Source organism: Musa acuminata, chromosome BXJ1-10, assembly GCF_036884655.1.
Source record: "Musa acuminata AAA Group cultivar baxijiao chromosome BXJ1-10, Cavendish_Baxijiao_AAA, whole genome shotgun sequence".
Classification (NCBI taxonomy): domain Eukaryota; kingdom Viridiplantae; phylum Streptophyta; class Magnoliopsida; order Zingiberales; family Musaceae; genus Musa; species Musa acuminata.
This window is the reverse complement of record NC_088336.1, coordinates 27,208,003-27,226,866: the sequence shown is the minus strand read 5'-3', so window position 1 is coordinate 27,226,866 and position 18,864 is coordinate 27,208,003. Positions and strand designations below refer to the sequence as shown.

The 18,864-nt window shown below is 44.9% G+C and overlaps 2 protein-coding genes across 4 annotated transcripts; both read left to right on the top strand.

Annotated features, from left to right (window-relative positions):
• The first annotated feature begins 233 nt into the window (after positions 1-233).
• Positions 234-7,885, top strand: LOC103968573 (40S ribosomal protein S19). Of its 2 annotated transcripts, none has more exon segments than NM_001378302.1 (4): positions 234-383; positions 1,492-1,582; positions 1,678-1,861; positions 7,569-7,845. In NM_001378302.1, coding segments are annotated over 4 exon segments (468 nt in total). In that variant the 5' UTR covers positions 234-284; the 3' UTR covers positions 7,663-7,845.
• Positions 7,886-9,869: 1,984 nt separating this feature from the next.
• Positions 9,870-13,391, top strand: LOC135595867 (UDP-glucose 6-dehydrogenase 4-like). Of its 2 annotated transcripts, none has more exons than XM_065087307.1 (2): positions 9,870-10,022; positions 11,735-13,391. In XM_065087307.1, exon 2 carries the CDS (start codon positions 11,753-11,755, stop codon positions 13,193-13,195), a length of 1,443 nt encoding a protein of 480 aa, XP_064943379.1. In that variant the 5' UTR covers positions 9,870-10,022; positions 11,735-11,752; the 3' UTR covers positions 13,196-13,391. The 2 variants fall into 2 exon arrangements, with proteins under 2 accessions (XP_064943379.1, XP_064943380.1); XM_065087308.1 differs by lacking the exon at positions 9,870-10,022 and adding an exon at positions 11,087-11,242.
• The last annotated feature ends 5,473 nt before the right edge of the window (positions 13,392-18,864 follow it).

The window sequence follows — 18,864 nt, the reverse complement described above, 5'->3', positions numbered from 1 at the left end:
TTCTATAAATTAGGTGCATAATCGTCTGGAAACCATTAATCGTCTTATGAATCAAAACTGCGTTTAGTAAATAATAATAATAATAATAACAATAACTGCGTTTTATTTTCAGTTTCGTGACCTCAAGCCCCGGTTCGTTTGTAGAGGGTATTCTAGTAATTAAGCATTCAGTTATTACCCTCTCCTATAAATTCGTAATTCTTGGTGGTTTTGACCCAGAGAAGCCCTAGTTTCGGATCTCTCGCGGGCGCCCTGGAAAACAGCAAAGCGGTGGGGCAAGGCACATGGAGCAGACGCCGGGGGCCGTGTCCAAGACCGTGAAGGATGTGTCTCCCCACGAGTTCGTCAAAGCGTACTCAGCCCATCTCAAGAGATCCGGCAAGGTTCCACCATATTCTTCCCTGTTCACGCGCCGGGCCCTCTTTTTTTTGTCTAACCTATGAAAAGTTCGCATTTGTTCCCTTTTTTTGTGCTTGTCAGACGATAAAACGCCACACTTTTCCATTTTCGCGTCTCACAAAAATCACATGCAGCTGCGTGGGATCTATTACTTGAATCGTTTATTCTACTATTCTTGCATCTATCTATTTTTCCCCGTCACGGACAATGCAATGTCAGTTGAGCAAATAAAGGTTATAATGTACTGTTGATCTTGTGGAACCTTTATGATGAGTTCAGTTTGTGGCTGGGCGGTTTCCATGATTCTGGTCATGGCAAGAGAATTTCCAGCTAGAGGGATGGTACACACGTCTTGCCGCAAAGGAAGGATTAGGGTTTAGTCCCCAAAGAGAGGTACAAGGATTGACGAGGGATTTAATATTTGATATTCCCGAAAGTAATAATCAAGTGATGCCAAAAGTGTCTCGTAGCTTAAAAGGTCTTAGCTAGAAATTACCCCAGGCCTGATCGTATTAGATTTTCATCAATTTCCTAGTAGTTTTTCTCTGTATTTATAATTCACTTTTGCATAATTTTTTTGTGATACTTATAACATGCTTACTTCTCAAAATATCATATGATGATTGTTAACCTTAGGAATATGTTGATTTCTATCGAGCATTTGGCTATGTTGCCAATTGTGCCTTAGTGAGAGTAATGGGGCATCATGTTTTCTTTTCTGGGGAGCCACTTTTTCTCTAATTTGTGCTACAGATGAAAATTATAGTTGTTCTGAACCTCCAGTTAGGTTGGCCTGAGAAATTTGTGTCATTAGGCATCTCTTTTGGATTCACCTAATTCAGTGCAGTTGTAATGTTGGAGACTTCAATTGTTGTTCTTGGAAAAGTGATGCATCGCCTTTTTAAAATGAATAAACCTTGGAAAAGCATTTGATTTAGCATTAATAGAAAAGTTGGCCATCACTTTTTGCATCAGTTCAGTTGCATGCTACATCAAAATAAGAGACAAGGCAAAGTTTTCTGCATGTTTCTGTTGCTTTATTTGTTTGTGTTATTTATATTTTAATTGATTTTTTGTCGCTTCAATCGATAGCTCGAGCTTCCTGAGTGGATAGACATTGTGAAGACTGGAAGGTTCAAGGAGCTTGCTCCTTATGACCCGGATTGGTACTACATCAGAGCTGGTAATGGCATGCTATTTGTAACTGGTTTCTTGAATTCAGGATGACCTCTTACAAGTCTTTTAAAGCCCTTAATTGTAAATTCAAATAATTGGCAGCTTCTATGGCGAGGAAAATTTACCTGAGGCAGGGCATTGGAGTAGGAGGCTTTCAGAAGATCTATGGAGGTCGCAAGAGGAATGGTAGCCGCCCACCACATTTCTGCAAGAGCAGTGGGGCAATTGCTCGGCATATCTTGCAACAATTACAAAACGTGAATATCATTGAAATTGACCCCAAAGGGTAAGCATCAATTGCATTTTGTTATTAACCTTCTGCTTAGGTTGCTCTTTTATTGGACTATTTACTTCCCATGGTTTATGACATATTGGAAAACCGTTTTCTATCTATGTGACATACCTGATGGTGATATGGCATATGTGTTGGAAGTTGAGAAACATCTGTTGAAATCTCGTGAGGTGATCATTTTATGGCTTATCAAATGTAATGACATTCAAGCACTTGTTCAATCTATTGGATTAGGTAGTCTCCATGTGTTTGGAAGGAAATGACTCAGAGGTTATAAAAACAAGTATTGCTATATAATCCTAATAAACTAGAATACCATAAGTGCATTTTAATATGGGTGAATTCTCGAAAAAAGCTCCTAAGTTTGAGAATTTCTCGGATAGTGCCCCAAGTTTGAAAAATTCTCGCTGGGCACCCCTTTTCTTCAAAATGACCATTCTGTCCTTGTCGGCCATCGCCCTCCGCCTAGTCCTTGGTCGTGCCTTCGCTTCGCCGGTCGTCCCCCTCCACCGGGCCAGCAACCCCCCTTCTGTAACGGACAAACTTCTAAACAAGATGTTGGATGTAATGCTTATGTCTGTCCGTTGTCTTTTGGCATGTTCATGCCTTGTATAGAATGTAAAGGGGCGGCCGAAGGCTTAATAGTCCCATTTTAGTTGGGTTGGTGGCCTCTTTAGGCTTGTAAATAAAGGTTGTGTCATGTGGACACGTTCGAGAGCTTTTCGGTCTGTAATGGACCATTTTACCCTTTGTTGTGCCACTATTCAGAGCTTGTAAAGTCTGTTTGTAATTTGCATTGTCTATGAAGTGTTTTTCGGACATGTTTGCTTGTGGATCCCGATTGAGGCGTTCTCTTCAACCCGTTCTCTCTTTTGTTGGTCCTAAGGGACAATGGGAGGCTTCGGGGAGGCTGACCTTTGCGGACGGACGCGCGAGGGTGCCGCACGCCTTAGGCAAAACCAGCTAAGGTCGTGACAGTGTGGTATCAGAGCGGGACAAGCACTCATAGAAACACTTGACATGCAAACGTGGGGGACCTAGCGGGGCTGCGTTGAGGGCAGTCAGCACACGCGCGACCGTTTGAGGGAAAACGGGCATGGAGATGTAGGGAAAAGAGTCGCTCAGAGGAGCGGGCATCTGAGATTGGCATTCAGAGGAATGGCCAACCCTTCGCGCAAGAGGCACCACAAGAACAGGCAAGCTTGGAAGAATTTGGAGCGCACAAAGGTTGGGATGGCTGAGTTTGAGCTACGGCTCAACGTTGACAACTTTACTTGATGGTGCTCAAGGCAAGCGAGGCGCTTGGCAAAGGACGAGACCATGCAAAGTGGAATGAGTTGCTCAGCGACCGAAAGAGTTGTGCAAAGCTCACAGAGGTGAGGGGAATTGCTAACTCGAAGAATTCGGCACTCATGCATGGGCTTGTATGCGGACGATGGATTGTTCGTGGCCATCCCAAGGCGGTCGAGACTCGGCGCCATGGAGCATTGAAACTTTCTCTTCGACATGCGAAGGATACGTCCGGAGGAGGCTGAAGTGTGCAACGAGTTCAGCATGTTGCTAGGCCTTGAGGGGTGCAGCGGTGGCTGTATTGACGTGGAGGCGCAATCTAGCAAGTGCGTTTGCAAGAGGCAGAACAATGCACAGTTTGTTCAGCAGATCGGAGTAGTCCAAGGGGATGGTGGTCTCCGAAACGAAGAGAGATGTTGCTCCAACGGGACAGTTATCCAGGAGGGATAAGTCTCAGCTCTCCAGAGGGAGAATCATGTGAGACGGACTTCACATGTTGAGGAGGAGTACCTCACAAACAACAACTCCACGAAGCTCGATGGACTGAGCAAGCGGCGAGGAGTCGTCGCATGATCTCGCTTGAGAGAATGCATTGGTGGATGCATTGCGAGATCAAGTGGGGGAGCGACCCAAAGCAACTCAAATGGAGGCACACTTGGAGTCGATATGGAGATCGGACTCAAGGGAGGGCTGACCCGTGGAATGGTGGGCGCGAGGGCCACCATCGACTCAATGCAGAAACGAGGAGCGGAGCAACTTGGGTGTAACTTGGCGAAGTACCCAAACCGCATGAAGGGAGCCAGCATAGAAGTTGGAACATGGAGCAGAGGCACAGCGCTTTCCCTAGACAGAGGTCAAGGACATGAACTCTTGCAGAGGCAGGAGTAGAATCATGCTGTTCCCTGGGTCCTTCATTCTGACAGAGCGGACTCATCTTGCATGGTGCCAAAGACGAAGGGAGCTTCGGGGCACATGCACCTTATCTCGGAGGAGCATTCGATGGAGGAACTAAGGCGACTCAATTTGCGGAGGCGAAGTTGGGTACAGAAGGCCTTAGCACGGGGCAAGAGGACGCAGAGGCGGGTACTCTTGAAGAATATGCCACAGTGTTGCCATTCGAGTTGCTATGAAGGAAGCGGTGCGCAGTGGAGATTGTGCTGGTAGGGGCAGAGGCCCAGGATCCAGACAATGGTGCACAAATTACATTGAAGTCGGTGGACTTCGGGAGCTACTGGGCGACGGACTGTCCTAGAGCGGTGCTTCATCTAGGTGTGACCCAAGAGTGGGTGGATGAAGGTCGATTGCCAAAGGAGCGAACAAAATCGAAGGTGGAGGAGACCCGGCGATGTATTGGCAGAGGCCACACATGGAGGGTTCACAATTCGAGTTTATTCCACAAGGATCAGAATGCAATGGAGATGTCACCAGGAGGCGACATGGTGCAGCGGATCGTGGTGGAACAGTTCGTGGCAATGCGACACACACGACATGTCCCGTGAGGGATGAGATCATATGGAGGTATGATCGGGAGCTACTGGGAGCTCCGCTTTGGTGAACAACACGACGGCAAGAAGGGCTATGGATTCAAGGAGTGAAGGCCATGGTACCGCAGAGGTGGGTCTTCCGGGCGTGCACCGAATTTTGCATCGGATGAAAACCTTGGTCATCAGCATATGGGGGCTGGGTTCCACCAAGGGAAGAGTTCGAATGCAAGTACCAGTGAGTCCCATGAGAGGGACTTGATCATGCAGAGGTATGATCGAAGCAGCTGGAGAGTTGGACTGCTCCAGAGCTCATATTCGCTTAAGGGAGCCCGACAAGTCAGAGGACAAGGTCGAGTAAGCGAACGTTGCTACCAAGGAAGCTAAGGAGAACAGAATCGGTGCAAACCCTACAATGTGATGGCAGAGGCCATGCATGGGAGTTGCAGTCTGTCTTTCCATCGACCAAACAGACTGCTTGGAGAACACAGAGGTGTTGAAGCAGGAGGTCGAAAGGGGCGAGGAAGCGACGATGAGTCCAGAGGGACTTAGCTACCCAAAATCAAGCATCAGTTAGAATGGAGGTGGACTCAGAGGAGTGCCACGGAGACATCTCTACTGATTGTGAAGGAAAGGGATACAGAGGCGAAGCGACGGATAGTAGGGCCATGGGCATGGCAGCGCCATGGTACCGCAGAGGCGGGACTTCCGTGCAAGTCATTGATCCCTTGCTCTCACGGAGGGAGAGCGCTTGGTCGTGAAAGGGGCCGAGGAGGTGGAGCATGCAGAGGCAATCTCCAAGTACCGAGACAAGGCTGAAGGGCAGAGGCCAAGAAACTTCGTAAGACCGGTGTCAACAAGTTTCTCATCAAGATAGCCGTAAGTGAAGGACTTCGGGTCATGCAAGAGTGCACGACCAAGGAACGAAGCAGGCAGTACGTGGTGCTGTACCTTTGCTACTCAGTGGAGTAGGCGGCAGGGTTGATGGAGAAGACGGTACAATCCCAGAGGCGACCTCATCTATCAGAGAATTACTCCAAGTTGGGGTGAAAACTTCCTGCATTCCAGAAGTTCAATGGCATTGAGAAGGTGAATCACAGTAGCTAACTCAACGCAAGGAGTGCAAACACTTCAAGTGCTTCAGAAGTGTGAGCAAAGAGCAGGCGAAGGCCAGTAACCAGCTCGATGCATGAAGTACAACCTCGAGGAGGCGGGCGAAGTCAAGTAACCTTTGCCTTCTCAACTCTTAAGAGAATGGGCGAAACCGAGTATCCCAGTTCTCTTATCTATCCAGCAGAGGAGCTCTGCACAAGTTCAAAGACCCTTCGAAGATAATGGAAGACAATAGTTGTCAAAATCCTCACCAACGGTGATCAGTGCTACTGAGAGTAGATTGTCCGCTTCATTTCCCAACGAAATGCCAATCGAAAGCGGAAGTGATGCGAACCTACTTGGATGTGACAACTAACTGAAAGAAGAGTCAATGAGCAGATTTTGTGGAGGAAGGACCCAAAACTTCAGAAGTTTGCGAGGCGATGCTCGTTAAAGCTCCAACAAGCATCCACCCAGTTCAAGCAACATGTGGAAATTTTGAGAAACTGGCGCAGTAAGAATGGTCTTTTCCTTCATTTGGTGGATCCGCAGGAATCAACGAGGATCAATACAACTCAGCCAACCCCACACCAGAGTCAGAGTCATTGGCGAGTTGAAGCAGCATGGCGGATCAAAGGTTCGACTACTCAGAAACAGCAGCGGAGAGCAGCTGGGAGCCAGGAGGCGCATTGCAGCTGGAGCGGAAGATTGAAGACTCAGCAAAGGCGAAGAGTTGCAGTGTTCACAAAGGCTTCGACGAGGACGTCGAAGAGATAAGTGGGGGAGAATGTAACGGACAAACTTCTAAACAAGATGTTGGATGTAATGCTTATGTCTGTCCGTTGTCTTTTGGCATGTTCATGCCTTGTATAGAATGTAAAGGGGCGGCCGAAGGCTTAATAGTCCCATTTTAGTTGGGTTGGTGGCCTCTTTAGGCTTGTAAATAAAGGTTGTGTCATGTGGACACGTTCGAGAGCTTTTCGGTCTGTAATGGACCATTTTACCCTTTGTTGTGCCACTATTCAGAGCTTGTAAAGTCTGTTTGTAATTTGCATTGTCTATGAAGTGTTTTTCGGACATGTTTGCTTGTGGATCCCGATTGAGGCGTTCTCTTCAACCCGTTCTCTCTTTTGTTGGTCCTAAGGGACAATGGGAGGCTTCGGGGAGGCTGACCTTTGCGGACGGACGCGCGAGGGTGCCGCACGCCTTAGGCAAAACCAGCTAAGGTCGTGACACTTCGTCGAACCTGCCCAATGATGGAAGGTGTAGCAGCGCTTGTTGGACCTGCGATAGAGGTGCAACCACCGCAGCCCCTCTGCAGCCAGCGATGGAGACTGCAAGCGCGGTCAACGGCAAGGAGGGGGCACGAGGAGACCGTGACGGCGAGGAGGCTTTGCTGCCCCTCCACAATTAGCGACGAAGGTGTGACAGCAGGCCCTTGCGCAAGGGCTGCAGGTGGAGGGGGGCGGCCAGGATTGCTGGCGGCAACAGCGGGCCCTCACACGTGGGTTGCTGGCGATTGCGGCGGGCCCTTGTGCGAGGGTTGTAGGTGGTAGTGCAGGGTAGAGGTGGCGGTGGCAGCGGGTCTGGGAAGAAAGTTTTTTTTTTTATTTGCTAGGGGTAAGATGGACTTTTCATGCAATCAGGGATGCATTGTGGGAGTTTTTCAAACTTGGGATGTTATCTGGGAAATTCTCAAACATATGGGCTTTTTTCGAGAATTCACCCTTCTAATATTACAGAATTTGTACCCTACTCTATACATCATATCTATGCTTACTTGTCAATATCTCTCTATACAACATGTCTTCTTACATCATGTTTGTTAAATGTTTCAGTGGGAGGAGGATTACTTCTCAGGGGCAGCGAGATCTTGACCAAGTTGCTGGATGTGTCTGGGGTACAAGCATAACTTTATCATCAGTAACGTAACTTTCTTTTTATCATTAAGTATCGGGAATCTGTTTAATTTATCAAATGTGAAATTCATTTTCTTGGCAGTTTCGACTTGATTTTGTTTCTTATATTCAACTTTGTGAGAGGCTTGAGGTTAATATAGGTTTTGTTTCAAAACTATGCTCTTTACAAGAATGTTGCTTAAAATCCTGAAGCTTTAATGACTTATGGTAAATGTAGCATCAACTTATATTCTTTTCTCGCTGATGTCTGTTTAAATTCACACCTAGCATCATGGATTAGAATTTTGCTGCATGGTGGGATATTGAGCCAACTTAGTAATATAGGACACATGATTTGATTGTGATATGTGAATTGTAGGCTTTAATAAGTGAATTTGGTGGTTTCATTTTACAGCATATATGATGTTGTGAAGTGAGACAATATCAAGGTGAAGTACTTGGGTAGGAAGGATCAAAATAAAAGTAGCATAAGGAAGAAATGATGATTTCAAGAAGAGCAATTTCGGGGGGTTACAATTTATTACAATCATTTAGTTGCGATGCTCAGTGTTATCTGCTGTCGAAACCTCTTTGGATGACCAAAATAATGCTAAGTATATTATTGAATCTCATGCAAGTCGAAACCTCTTTGGATGACCAAAATAATGCTAAGTATATTATTGAATCTCATGCAAGTCGAAACCTCTTTGGGTGACCAAAATTTCCACCCTAGATTTCTTGTATTCATTGAAAATCTCTGTAATGACCATTTTGAACGAAGCCAATCACATAGTTGATTACCTTGCTTGGATTTTCGATTCGCTCGAAGTTTCTGCTGGTGAGAATTATTTCGTCATTTTTTCTTGGTCCTTGATCAACTATGTTATGTTTTTGGTTGTCATCTCTGAATCGTATGAGCATATAGCCAACTCTGTAACTATCATGATCAATCATCTGGACGCGGACTATGATCAACGTGAGTAGTAGTGAAGATTTTGCTGTTGGAAAAAGCTCGTCGGCAGCCATAAAATAGAAGTCATACATAACACAATATTATTGCCTGGGACACTCATCGTCAACATCAATGCCTGCTGTTTGTTTCCTCCATTTTTTGTCTTAGAATGAAAGTGACCAAAATGCTTTATAAATGGAACTGCATTACTCCTGACAAAACCCATTCACCAGACTTGCTGGGTCTTATCGAATCCCAATCAAACACCTAATTGTAAGGCACACTCCCAAGTGTGGTAGGTTGCGACACCCTGGAATTTAGTAGGCGAGTGACCCACCACATGGACTCTAAATCAATGGAGGGGTGGTCTCTTGCAAGTCAGCCAATTCAGCTGCAACTTGCAGCAAGCGGCCGAGTACTGTTACCAGGCTGTCACCGCTTGGTTGGCCGTGGCTGCCAACGGTGACTGCAGCATTATTTTGCATGTCGCTCCATGTACGGTCGTTGATCTTAGTACAAGTACAAAGTTTGATTGCACATGGCCATGGGATTCGGTGGTGCATTTCTTATTAGTCCCATTTGGTGGTCGCAAACGTGCACTACATTTTTTGGGGGGATCGTCAACACTTCAAACACTGCTACAAGTGCAGCTACTGCTTATCTGCTTTTATATAAAGAACACCTACCTATGATGTCATTTTTTTTTCGGATTAAAAAATATTTATTTATTTTTTATATCAAATGTTTAGGCATATAATCCTCTCAAGTTCGATAATCAATGATAATATCTGTGCTAAAAAAAATGAATTAGATCCAAAACGACAATTGAATCCGACATAATTGACTTTCAAATATATTTTAATAACATAATTTTTTTTTATAATATTCTAATATTAATTTTAATATGTCCACACACAACTCTATAATCGTAGGAAATGCTATTTGAGTGGAGCAAGTGACTTGTCAAATTCCTACATAGTGATGCGCTTATCTTAAAACCCATATTTTCTACCCAGCCTTGTTTTGCTCAATAAACGCAAGTATATACACATGCGTGGAATAAGAATAGTCTCTCCCAGTAAAAAGCTTACCAGCCTAAGCATGGAAAGAAAGAAAGAAAAAGAAAAAGGGAAAATGACATTTAGGATTTCTTTCCCTTTTTTTTTTCTTTCTTTACATTTGCCCAAAATTCACACCACTGGCGTGACAGGCATTGTGAGGAAACAAAAAAACAATAGGGATTAAGGCCCTAAATTTACTCGTTTCCAAAACCACACAGGAAAAGAAGGGAGAGGATGGCAAGAGAAGCCTCGGCGATACATCTCCCGGAACACCGTGCGCATTAGTAAAAGCCCTAAATCTCCATCCCGGCTGCCGTGCCGCAGACCAGAAACTCTAATCTCATCACAGATCGCTCGTTTAATTTGCCTGAAGAAAATAAGGTGCCTCTTTTCGTTCTCAATCTTTCCTTTTTTGTTTTCTCTTTTGATTTACTTTTCGGTTTCTTTTGTCCATCCATTGCGGTCGATTTGGTGGCAATTACCTTCCGGTCATCTTGAAATTTGGGTTTGTAAACAAGTGATACATTTGATCACTTACATCTTACTCAAAGACCCAAGTTGTTGCTAATGTCAGGTTTGGAGTCGCTCTCTGTTCTTGAATTTGAAGTTTGGTAGCGGCAAACGTCTCTTTGTAGCGATTTCTTTTCATAATTCACCTGAATTCATAGCGATTTCTCCTGTCGAAAAGAAGGGTATCGGTCGCTTATCTTAAAAAAATTGCACCTTTGGCTGTTCTATGCCATGGGCTTTGTTGGCAGGGTTCATTTTTACTCTTACCCTCTTTTCTCTCTGTTCATATTTATTTCCAAGTTGCAGTTTCCATGGTTGTTAGTATTATTTTTCCTGTCAATGATTTCTCCAGTTTTTTGTGTGTGTGTGAATCAAGTGTTGTAGTTGGACAATGTCTCTGTTGTACACTTGGAATGTGTCTGTGGGTTGGTGTGTGTCACAGAAATATTTGTCTTTTTAGGAACAGGTACACTGTTTGGATTTTGTATTTGACTATGAATTGTAAAAGGATAAATTAGGATGTTTGATCTGTATCCAGACGGACATTTGCCTTTGTGAAAGCTTTGAATTTGATGTTTGATGCTATTTGATTTCTGTCTGCAGTTCTTGTTGATTTTGTGTGCATATATTACCATCTTATACTTGATGAATTGTTTGGCTGTAGAACAGGACAATAATATGGCATTGCAGTGTGTGTTTATGGTAGATATGGATTAGAATCATATGTTTATTGATTTCCTTTGCTTCTGAATGCTACTGCTTGTTGGAATGCGTGCCTAAATACCTAACCCTTTCCCATTCAAGTTTGGTGGACTGTGATGGATGCTCAAAAGCGTGTTGAACTGTCTTCCTATGCTGGTAAAACGTAAGGCTTTTCATGGTTAGTTTTTGGAAAGCGAGAGAGTAGATCTCGATGAGACTCTGTGTATTTAAGGAGGGGAGTCACCTCCTCCTTTCGTCACCACAAGTCATTTCTTTCTCTTCTTCCCTCTGGTAGCACCTTTCTCTCTTTCTCCTTCCATTCTCTTCTTTGTACCCCCTTGTTGGAGCCAGAGCCAGAGCCAGAGCCAGAGTGTGAGCACTTTGGGAAGGTGATTTCGTTAGCTAATTTCTGCAATTTGGTTTTATGATCTGAAGTTGCCAATTTCACGTACTCAAGGGATTTGTTCCTTTTCCTTGGACTGTTCTTTGAACTTTCTGCTGGCTATGTTGATTTATGGTAGATGCATCTTCTTTTGTTTTCATTTTCTTCTTCAAACTGTTACCTTTAACATCACAAGATCTCTTGCAAAACGAGACAGATTCAAGTTTGCTAATGCGGATATGCTGGATCTGTTTTCAAGTTCTGTTCTTGCCACCGGTTTCATTTACTGATTGAAGCTTGTTGACTTGTTCTGTATTTGACTTCTGGAGATGGGAATTCTCTGCTTATTTCCATTGCTGATTCCTTGTGATCTTTTCTGCAATCAGAGCTGTGTTCATGGCCAGCCACATCTTATGGATCGAAATCCCATTTTGGAGATTTTTTGTTAGTTACTCCCACACAAGTTTCTGAGCATTTTTTCTGAAATCATTCTTTCCAGGCTCTCGAGATCACAAACATGGTGAAGATATGCTGCATCGGAGCTGGCTATGTAGGTGGCCCGACCATGGCCGTGATCGCCCTCAAGTGCCCCTCGATCGAGGTGGTGGTCGTCGACATCTCCGCCAGCCGGATCGCTGCATGGAACAGCGATCAACTCCCCATCTACGAGCCAGGCCTCGACGACGTCGTCAAGCAGTGCCGAGGGAAGAACCTTTTCTTCAGCACTAACGTCGAAGTGCACGTCGCTGAGGCTGACATCATCTTCGTCTCCGTGAACACCCCCACCAAAACCCGCGGCCTCGGAGCGGGCAAGGCCGCCGACCTGACCTACTGGGAGAGTGCGGCCCGCATGATCGCCGACGTCTCCCGGTCCGACAAGATCGTGGTCGAGAAGTCCACGGTCCCGGTCAAGACAGCGGAGGCCATCGAGAAGATCTTGACCCACAACAGCAAGGGAGTCAACTACCAGATCCTGTCGAACCCGGAGTTCCTCGCGGAGGGCACGGCGATCCAGGATCTGTTCACGCCCGACCGAGTCCTCATCGGTGGTCGGGAGACCCCGGAGGGCCGCCGGGCTGTGCAAACGCTGAAGGATGTCTACGCCCACTGGGTACCCGAGGATCGCATTCTGACGACCAACTTGTGGTCCGCGGAGCTATCCAAGCTCGCCGCCAACGCCTTCTTGGCGCAGAGGATCTCCTCGGTCAACGCCATCTCCGCGCTCTGCGAGGCCACCGGCGCTAACGTCTCAGAGGTGGCCTTCGCCGTGGGGAAGGACTCCAGGATCGGGCCCAAGTTCTTGAACGCCAGCGTCGGGTTCGGAGGGTCCTGCTTCCAGAAAGACATCCTCAACCTGGTCTACATCTGCGAGTGCAACGGGCTGCCGGAGGTGGCCAACTACTGGAGGCAAGTCATCAAGATCAACGACTACCAGAAGAGCCGCTTCGTGAACCGGGTCGTCTCCTCCATGTTCAACACCGTGTCGGGGAAGAAGATCGCGGTTCTCGGGTTCGCCTTCAAGAAGGACACGGGGGACACACGGGAGACGCCCGCCATCGACGTCTGCAAGGGTCTGCTGGGGGACAAGGCCAGCATCAGCATCTACGACCCGCAGGTGACGGAGGAGCAGATCCGGCGTGACCTCGCCATGAACAAGTTCGACTGGGATCACCCTGCGCACCTGCAGCCGACGAGCCCGGCCGCCGTGAAGCAGGTGAGCGTGACGTGGGACGCGTACGCGGCCGCCAAGGGGGCGCACGGCGTCTGCATCTTGACGGAGTGGGACGAGTTCAGGGAGCTGGACTACCAGAGGATCTACGACAACATGCAGAAGCCGGCCTTCGTGTTCGACGGCCGCAATGTGGTGGACGCAGAGAAGCTCAGGGCAATCGGCTTCATCGTCTACGCCATCGGAAAGCCTCTGGATTCATGGCTGAAGGACATGCCCGCTATTGCCTGACACAAACAAAGGAAGAGAGGGAATCACAAGAGCGTCAAATTGTCAAACGGATGATTCTTCATAGTTACTGCTTCTCTAATGTTTTGTTCACCCAATAATTTATTTGTTCTGGAATTATAGTCAATTAGGCTGCTTGTATTTTTGGGTCAACGCCGTGTTTCTTTGCAACGTCATTAAGTCAATCTAATTGTACGCATGTCTGTGTCAGTACGACGAAGGGTTCGAAGCTGATGGGTTTCGCACTGTTACGATCCTTGTTTTGCAGATGCTATCGGCATTCTTGCTTTAAATTGCGTGCAAGATATCTAAAGTTGGTTGAAAAAAATATATGTCCTTATATGAAAAGTTAATTTTTTAAAAAACGTTTTTAAGTTTATCATCGGAAGGTGTTTCCGACAGAGGCAAATGACAAGAATGCATCTTGCTTCAACACTCCTATTATTAGTAAGAATAATGTGGTCCAAATGTCAATACGTTAACTCCATCTCGATGCCTCTACTTCGCGAGGCTGATACGAAGAAGTCATTTAATCAACATGATGAAGGGATGTGGTTGACAAGCCGACTTGGTCGAAATGTCAATATCATGCACTCGGCATGTTAGTTCCATCTCGATGCCTCTACTTCAGAGGCTGATATGAAGAAGTCATCTAATCGACATGACGAGGGGATGTGGTTGACAAGTCGACTTGGTCGAAATATCAAATATTATGCACTTGGCACGTTAGCTCCATCTCGATGCCTCTACTTCACGAGACTGATACGAAGAAGCCATCTAATCGACATGACGAGGAGATGTGGTTGACAAACCGACTTGGTCGAAATGTCAATATCATGCACTCGGCACGTTAGCTCCATCTCGATGATCTACTTCACGAGGCTGATACAAAGAAGCCATCTAATCGACATGGCGAGGGGATGTGGTTGACAAGCCGAATTGGTCGAAATGTCAATATCATGCACTCGGCACGTTAGCTCCATCTCGATGCCTCTACTTCACGAGACTAATACAAAGAAGCCATCTAATCGACATGGCGAGGGGATGTGGTTGACAATCCGACTTGATCGAAATATTAATATCATACACTCAACACGTTAGCTCCATCTCGATGCCTCTACTTCACGAGGCTGATACGAAGAAGTCATCTAATCGACATGGTAAGGGGATGTGATTGACAAACCGATCCCACATGTCGATACGATGAACCCACGTAGAGGATACATCAACACATCATGGTTCATCATGGTTGATCGATTAGCCGCCATGTGGTTCACATAGCGGAGTCATGTGATCGACACTCAACTGTATGTGATCAAGGCCTCGCGTTCCACCCCTAAGTGCCACCTCAACATTGCCCGGATGCCAAGTAGAGTGGACCCAATTGGCCATGCCTGATCGATAACATGTGCTGAAAGGTTATGCTATCCCGGGTTCGACATAAGCAAGTGACAATTACGAGCAAATTTCACGCACCTATAATCATACGATTCACGCAATAGATGATTGTGATGGCTCCGAACACCCACTATAGGAGGAGGGCTCATAAGTACATTCGGATACAACGAACTAAATATATTGGTCTGATTTGTTCAACTAGTCAACTGGCTTAGGCATGGAATGGAAGAGGCATCGTCAAAGTTTTATAGGATTTAGATGACTCTCAAAAGAGTTCATCTTGAGATCGACTTAAAAAGGAAACAAGATTGGATCCGAATTAGCTTCCAACTTGGTTAATCAAAAACTTCTCTAACAGTTTGGCACTATAAAGAGGGTTTACCATGATGTCTCAAGCGAACTTTGCAGCTGTCTCGGTCCGAATCCCAAGGCCCTAAACCCAAATGGGTCAAAGTCTGATAGCACCGAACTTGCTAGTATCAATGACTTAACCCCGTTTAAGGTTACTCGGGGTGTTCCGATTCCATCTCCAAATCCTTAGATGATGACTTTTCCAAAGCTTGACTTTTAACTAGCCACTTCCATCCTAGCAACCAGCACGAATAACCCATTCCTTCTGAGACCATGCACACTCTAGTTTAAGTAAGTGCAGGATTTAACAACCAGAATCATCCATACCATAATTTCATATCTTCCCCCACTCAACCCAGCTAACCTAACAAGCAACACTTGCACCCCCCCCCCCCCCATTCACTCCACTGTTCTGAGCTCCAATTTCGTCACCCATTCTAATTTCAAGTTTCGCAGTTGAGTCTCGCCTACCTCAAGTGCCACCATAAGTACGTTCGCCTCCATTAGCCCAAAATCCAATCCCCCACTAAAACCGAATGTCCTAAATGAATCGATCGCGTAAGGTTCATGATCACCTTGATAAGATGGCTCGGAGACTCGAAGATATTTGGAGGGAGATTAAACATGGGAAATAACCAGAGGTGGAGTTGCACATATGATCCCTCTTTATGAAGAATATAAATAATGAACCGATTCCTCAAGGTTTTCGATTACCCACTCTAGACTTATATGATGGAAAATCCAACCCCTCGAAGCACATTATCATGTTCAACTCCTAAATGATGCTCTCATGTGTCAAACCTCCTTTCCCATGATGCTAAGAGGCATGACCTGTGAGTGGTTCACTAGGCTCCCTCTAGACTCGATCTCATCCTTCGATTAGTTGGTGAAAGAGTTTAAACTCAACTTTGTCACCACAAACTCCTAAAGAAGCCTATCACTTTCCTTCTTACCGTACAACAAGAAGAAAAGGAGTCATTCGAGAGCTACACAAGAAGATTTAATAAGAAAGTTTGATTGGTCACAACTCCCTCGTCCTCAATTATTTATGGAGAAGTAGGTTGAAAGATTCATTTAGAGAAATATTATCTCTCGATTTGGAGTTTTGTATACTTTTATAACTCGCAATAGAACATAATTTAACAATATCGAGTTTTACCACTTTTAAAATCCATTTGAAGTTCACTTTTAAAGTCACCAATTAGGCCATACTAGAATGATTGAAGAAAAGGGTATGTAAAGCTATGGGTGTATGAGTATACGAGCTCCCGAGTATTTTATAGAATTATTAGACTATATCAAAAGTCTCTATTGGAGAATCGCCTTTTCATCTAACATATGGAACAAAGTTTGTGCTCCCGACCGAGTTAATACTATCAACCATCTTAACCTAACACTTCTCTAAGGAGGGGTCCGATATCAAGTTGAGGGCAAAGTTAGGATCTAACTGATAAAGTCAAAGCACAAGCCTATCTTAAAAACTTAGTTTACAAAAGATCGATGGCCAACACTCTTCAATGATCAAGTTCAACCTTGTTAGTTAATGGCAACAGACTTGATCTTGAGGTGAGCCAAAGTCAACGATCTGACTCATACCAAGAGTAAGTTGGCACCGACCTATAAAGGCTCATATCGAGTCTCAAAAGAGGTCGGATCAAGAATTTATCGACTCCAGACTCTAGATAGGTCGGACATCCCTCGAACATTACATATATCACATATAAAGAAGTACTTTATTTAATTTTACAAGATTTTATAACAACTACAGTGCATAGTTTGTAAAAACACTTTAATTAGAAAAAAAAAAGGAGTATTTTATACGTAAAAGAGCCTTTATATTATTTTTGGGAATTCTTACATTCCAAACAAACCTCCTGATTATAAAAAAGAATAAAAAAAGATAAATTAGATAAATTAACTTGACTACTCCTCTAGTATTTGTACAATGTCATCGGGAGTTCAATTTAAAACTAGAGTCATGGCTAATGAGGTTGGGATTCTTGATGATCGGTGCCTCGACATATGAGGTGGCAACATTTGGCTTGTTAAGTAGGGCACCTCCCGTTGGGTCCTCCGTCGTCGATGAATCTTCAGCCTCATCACCAACCTCAACCTCTCTATCTTTTGCATAGACTGTTATCTTGCTTCGATTATCTATGCCATCAACTTTGACCATTACAATCTTGCTATCAGTGGGATACCCAATAATGGAGTCCTTGGGAAGTGCAATATCAAGATGGTCATACTTAACCTGAGAGATAATTAGTTAGTCTCCAAAGGAGTTAAGCCCCAACCACATCAACCCCATTTTTGAACCCCCAAAAGGCCTTGTATTGACCACCCATTGGGTTTCTACCTCTAACTCATGTGCTTCAGCCTGCTCCAACTACCGAGTCTGCTCTTCTATGGTGTCTCAGAGATTATCAACCTCTATCTTCAGTATCGACCTCTCCTATCTAAGACGATTAAAGATTGTACGAATGTTCCCCTCCTCCATCAACTATCACATCATCAACTCGTAGCAATAGAAGCTTTGCTAGATCGAAATCCTAAGCACTAATAAGGTTGGCACACCATTGCAAGTTGTCGATGGCCTCGCCCCCGAATCATCCAAGAGATGAGAAGTGGGTTGGTGGGATGATTGTTGTTACTATTGGTGCCACTATTGGGAAGTCTCGAGCTTATATGGCTCGTCTGATTGAGGCTCCCGACGAGACTCCCCACATCGATCCCTTGAGCATGAAGATTTGGATTTGATAGGAGGCCTCACCACTAAAGGAGCTTCTTCCTATGCCTCCACTAGCTTGGAGGCAGTGGCAATGGAGGGGAGCTAGAGGATGATTTTGCTTGACTTGGGTGCTAAATGAACCCCTTCTGTAATAGGTTAGTAGTATTCTCTACCAACCTCCTCCTCCTTTCATGCTCGGGTTGACTAGAGATTGGAGATGACCTATTTCATCCTCGCACCTCGGTGATAAGCATTCATCTCAAGAATATTTTCATGAAAGTCCATACTTACAAAAAGAGATTAAAGTTCACACATCCTAAACATGCCCTCGAAAAATAAACCCTGATATCTTACTTTGAGGATAAGGCTAAGTCTTATGTTAATGAGTCACTACTCACTCATCTGAAGGATGGTAGTGGACTCGGACATGGATATAGTGAATCATTAAAACTTCTTTTTTTTTTACCCATAAAACCTCGTGACATTAAAATTTTTTTGAATAAACTAATCTAAGTTGATTGGCTACTAGTTCCTCGAAGAAACAAAAAAAAAAAAATTCTTCTCTTCGAACCCTTCCAAGAGTTTAGTGCCCCATTTACCCCTTAAAGCATAGAATATAGCAAGCCAATAGGAGGGTTAATGTTAGGGGGATGTGGAGCCTTCAACACTTCTTGACAAACACCACAAGAAAGCTCCACAGATTTGGCACCATCTAAGCAGGTGAGAACTTCCAAAAGTTGAAAGTCTCAATAAAAAAAAGAGTGGAAGTGAAAATAACGCCCCATCTCCAATACATCCATGCATGTACAAAACAGATAATGTGATACATAAAGTCGATCACCCGATCGAGGAAACAGCAACTCGAACACTATTGATATGTGATAGATCGTCTAAAACACCTTTAAGTCAAAGATTGATGCTATGAAGTCCAAGTTAGAGGACTGTGCCATAGTTGGTGGAGCCACACCACTAAATGGATTCACCTCCGAAGGGATAATCTCTATCTTAGTACGATCGACTCGACTCCCTCTAAGGATAAAACTCTTATCATTACATCTAGGGTGATAATGGAATCGATAAGGAGGATGACATCACGGATCTTTAGTTGTCGAGTGGTCGAAGTTGAAGTCATTGTACGAAGATGTCTGAGTTGCAAGCAGGTGCGAGGAGCAGAAAAGTGCTGCGAATAGGCCAT

Coding starts and splice junctions, on each gene's coding strand:
- LOC103968573 (XM_065084901.1), top strand. CDS start 325: ATGTGTCTCCCCACGAGTTCGTCAAAGCGTACTCAGCCCATCTCAAGA. Junction 379..1,491: donor AGCCCATCTCAAGAGATCCG/GCAAGGTTCCAC, acceptor TTCAATCGATAG/CTCGAGCTTCCTGAGTGGAT. Junction 1,583..1,677: donor TTGGTACTACATCAGAGCTG/GTAATGGCATGC, acceptor AATAATTGGCAG/CTTCTATGGCGAGGAAAATT.
- LOC135595867 (XM_065087307.1), top strand. CDS start 11,753: ATGGTGAAGATATGCTGCATCGGAGCTGGCTATGTAGGTGGCCCGACC.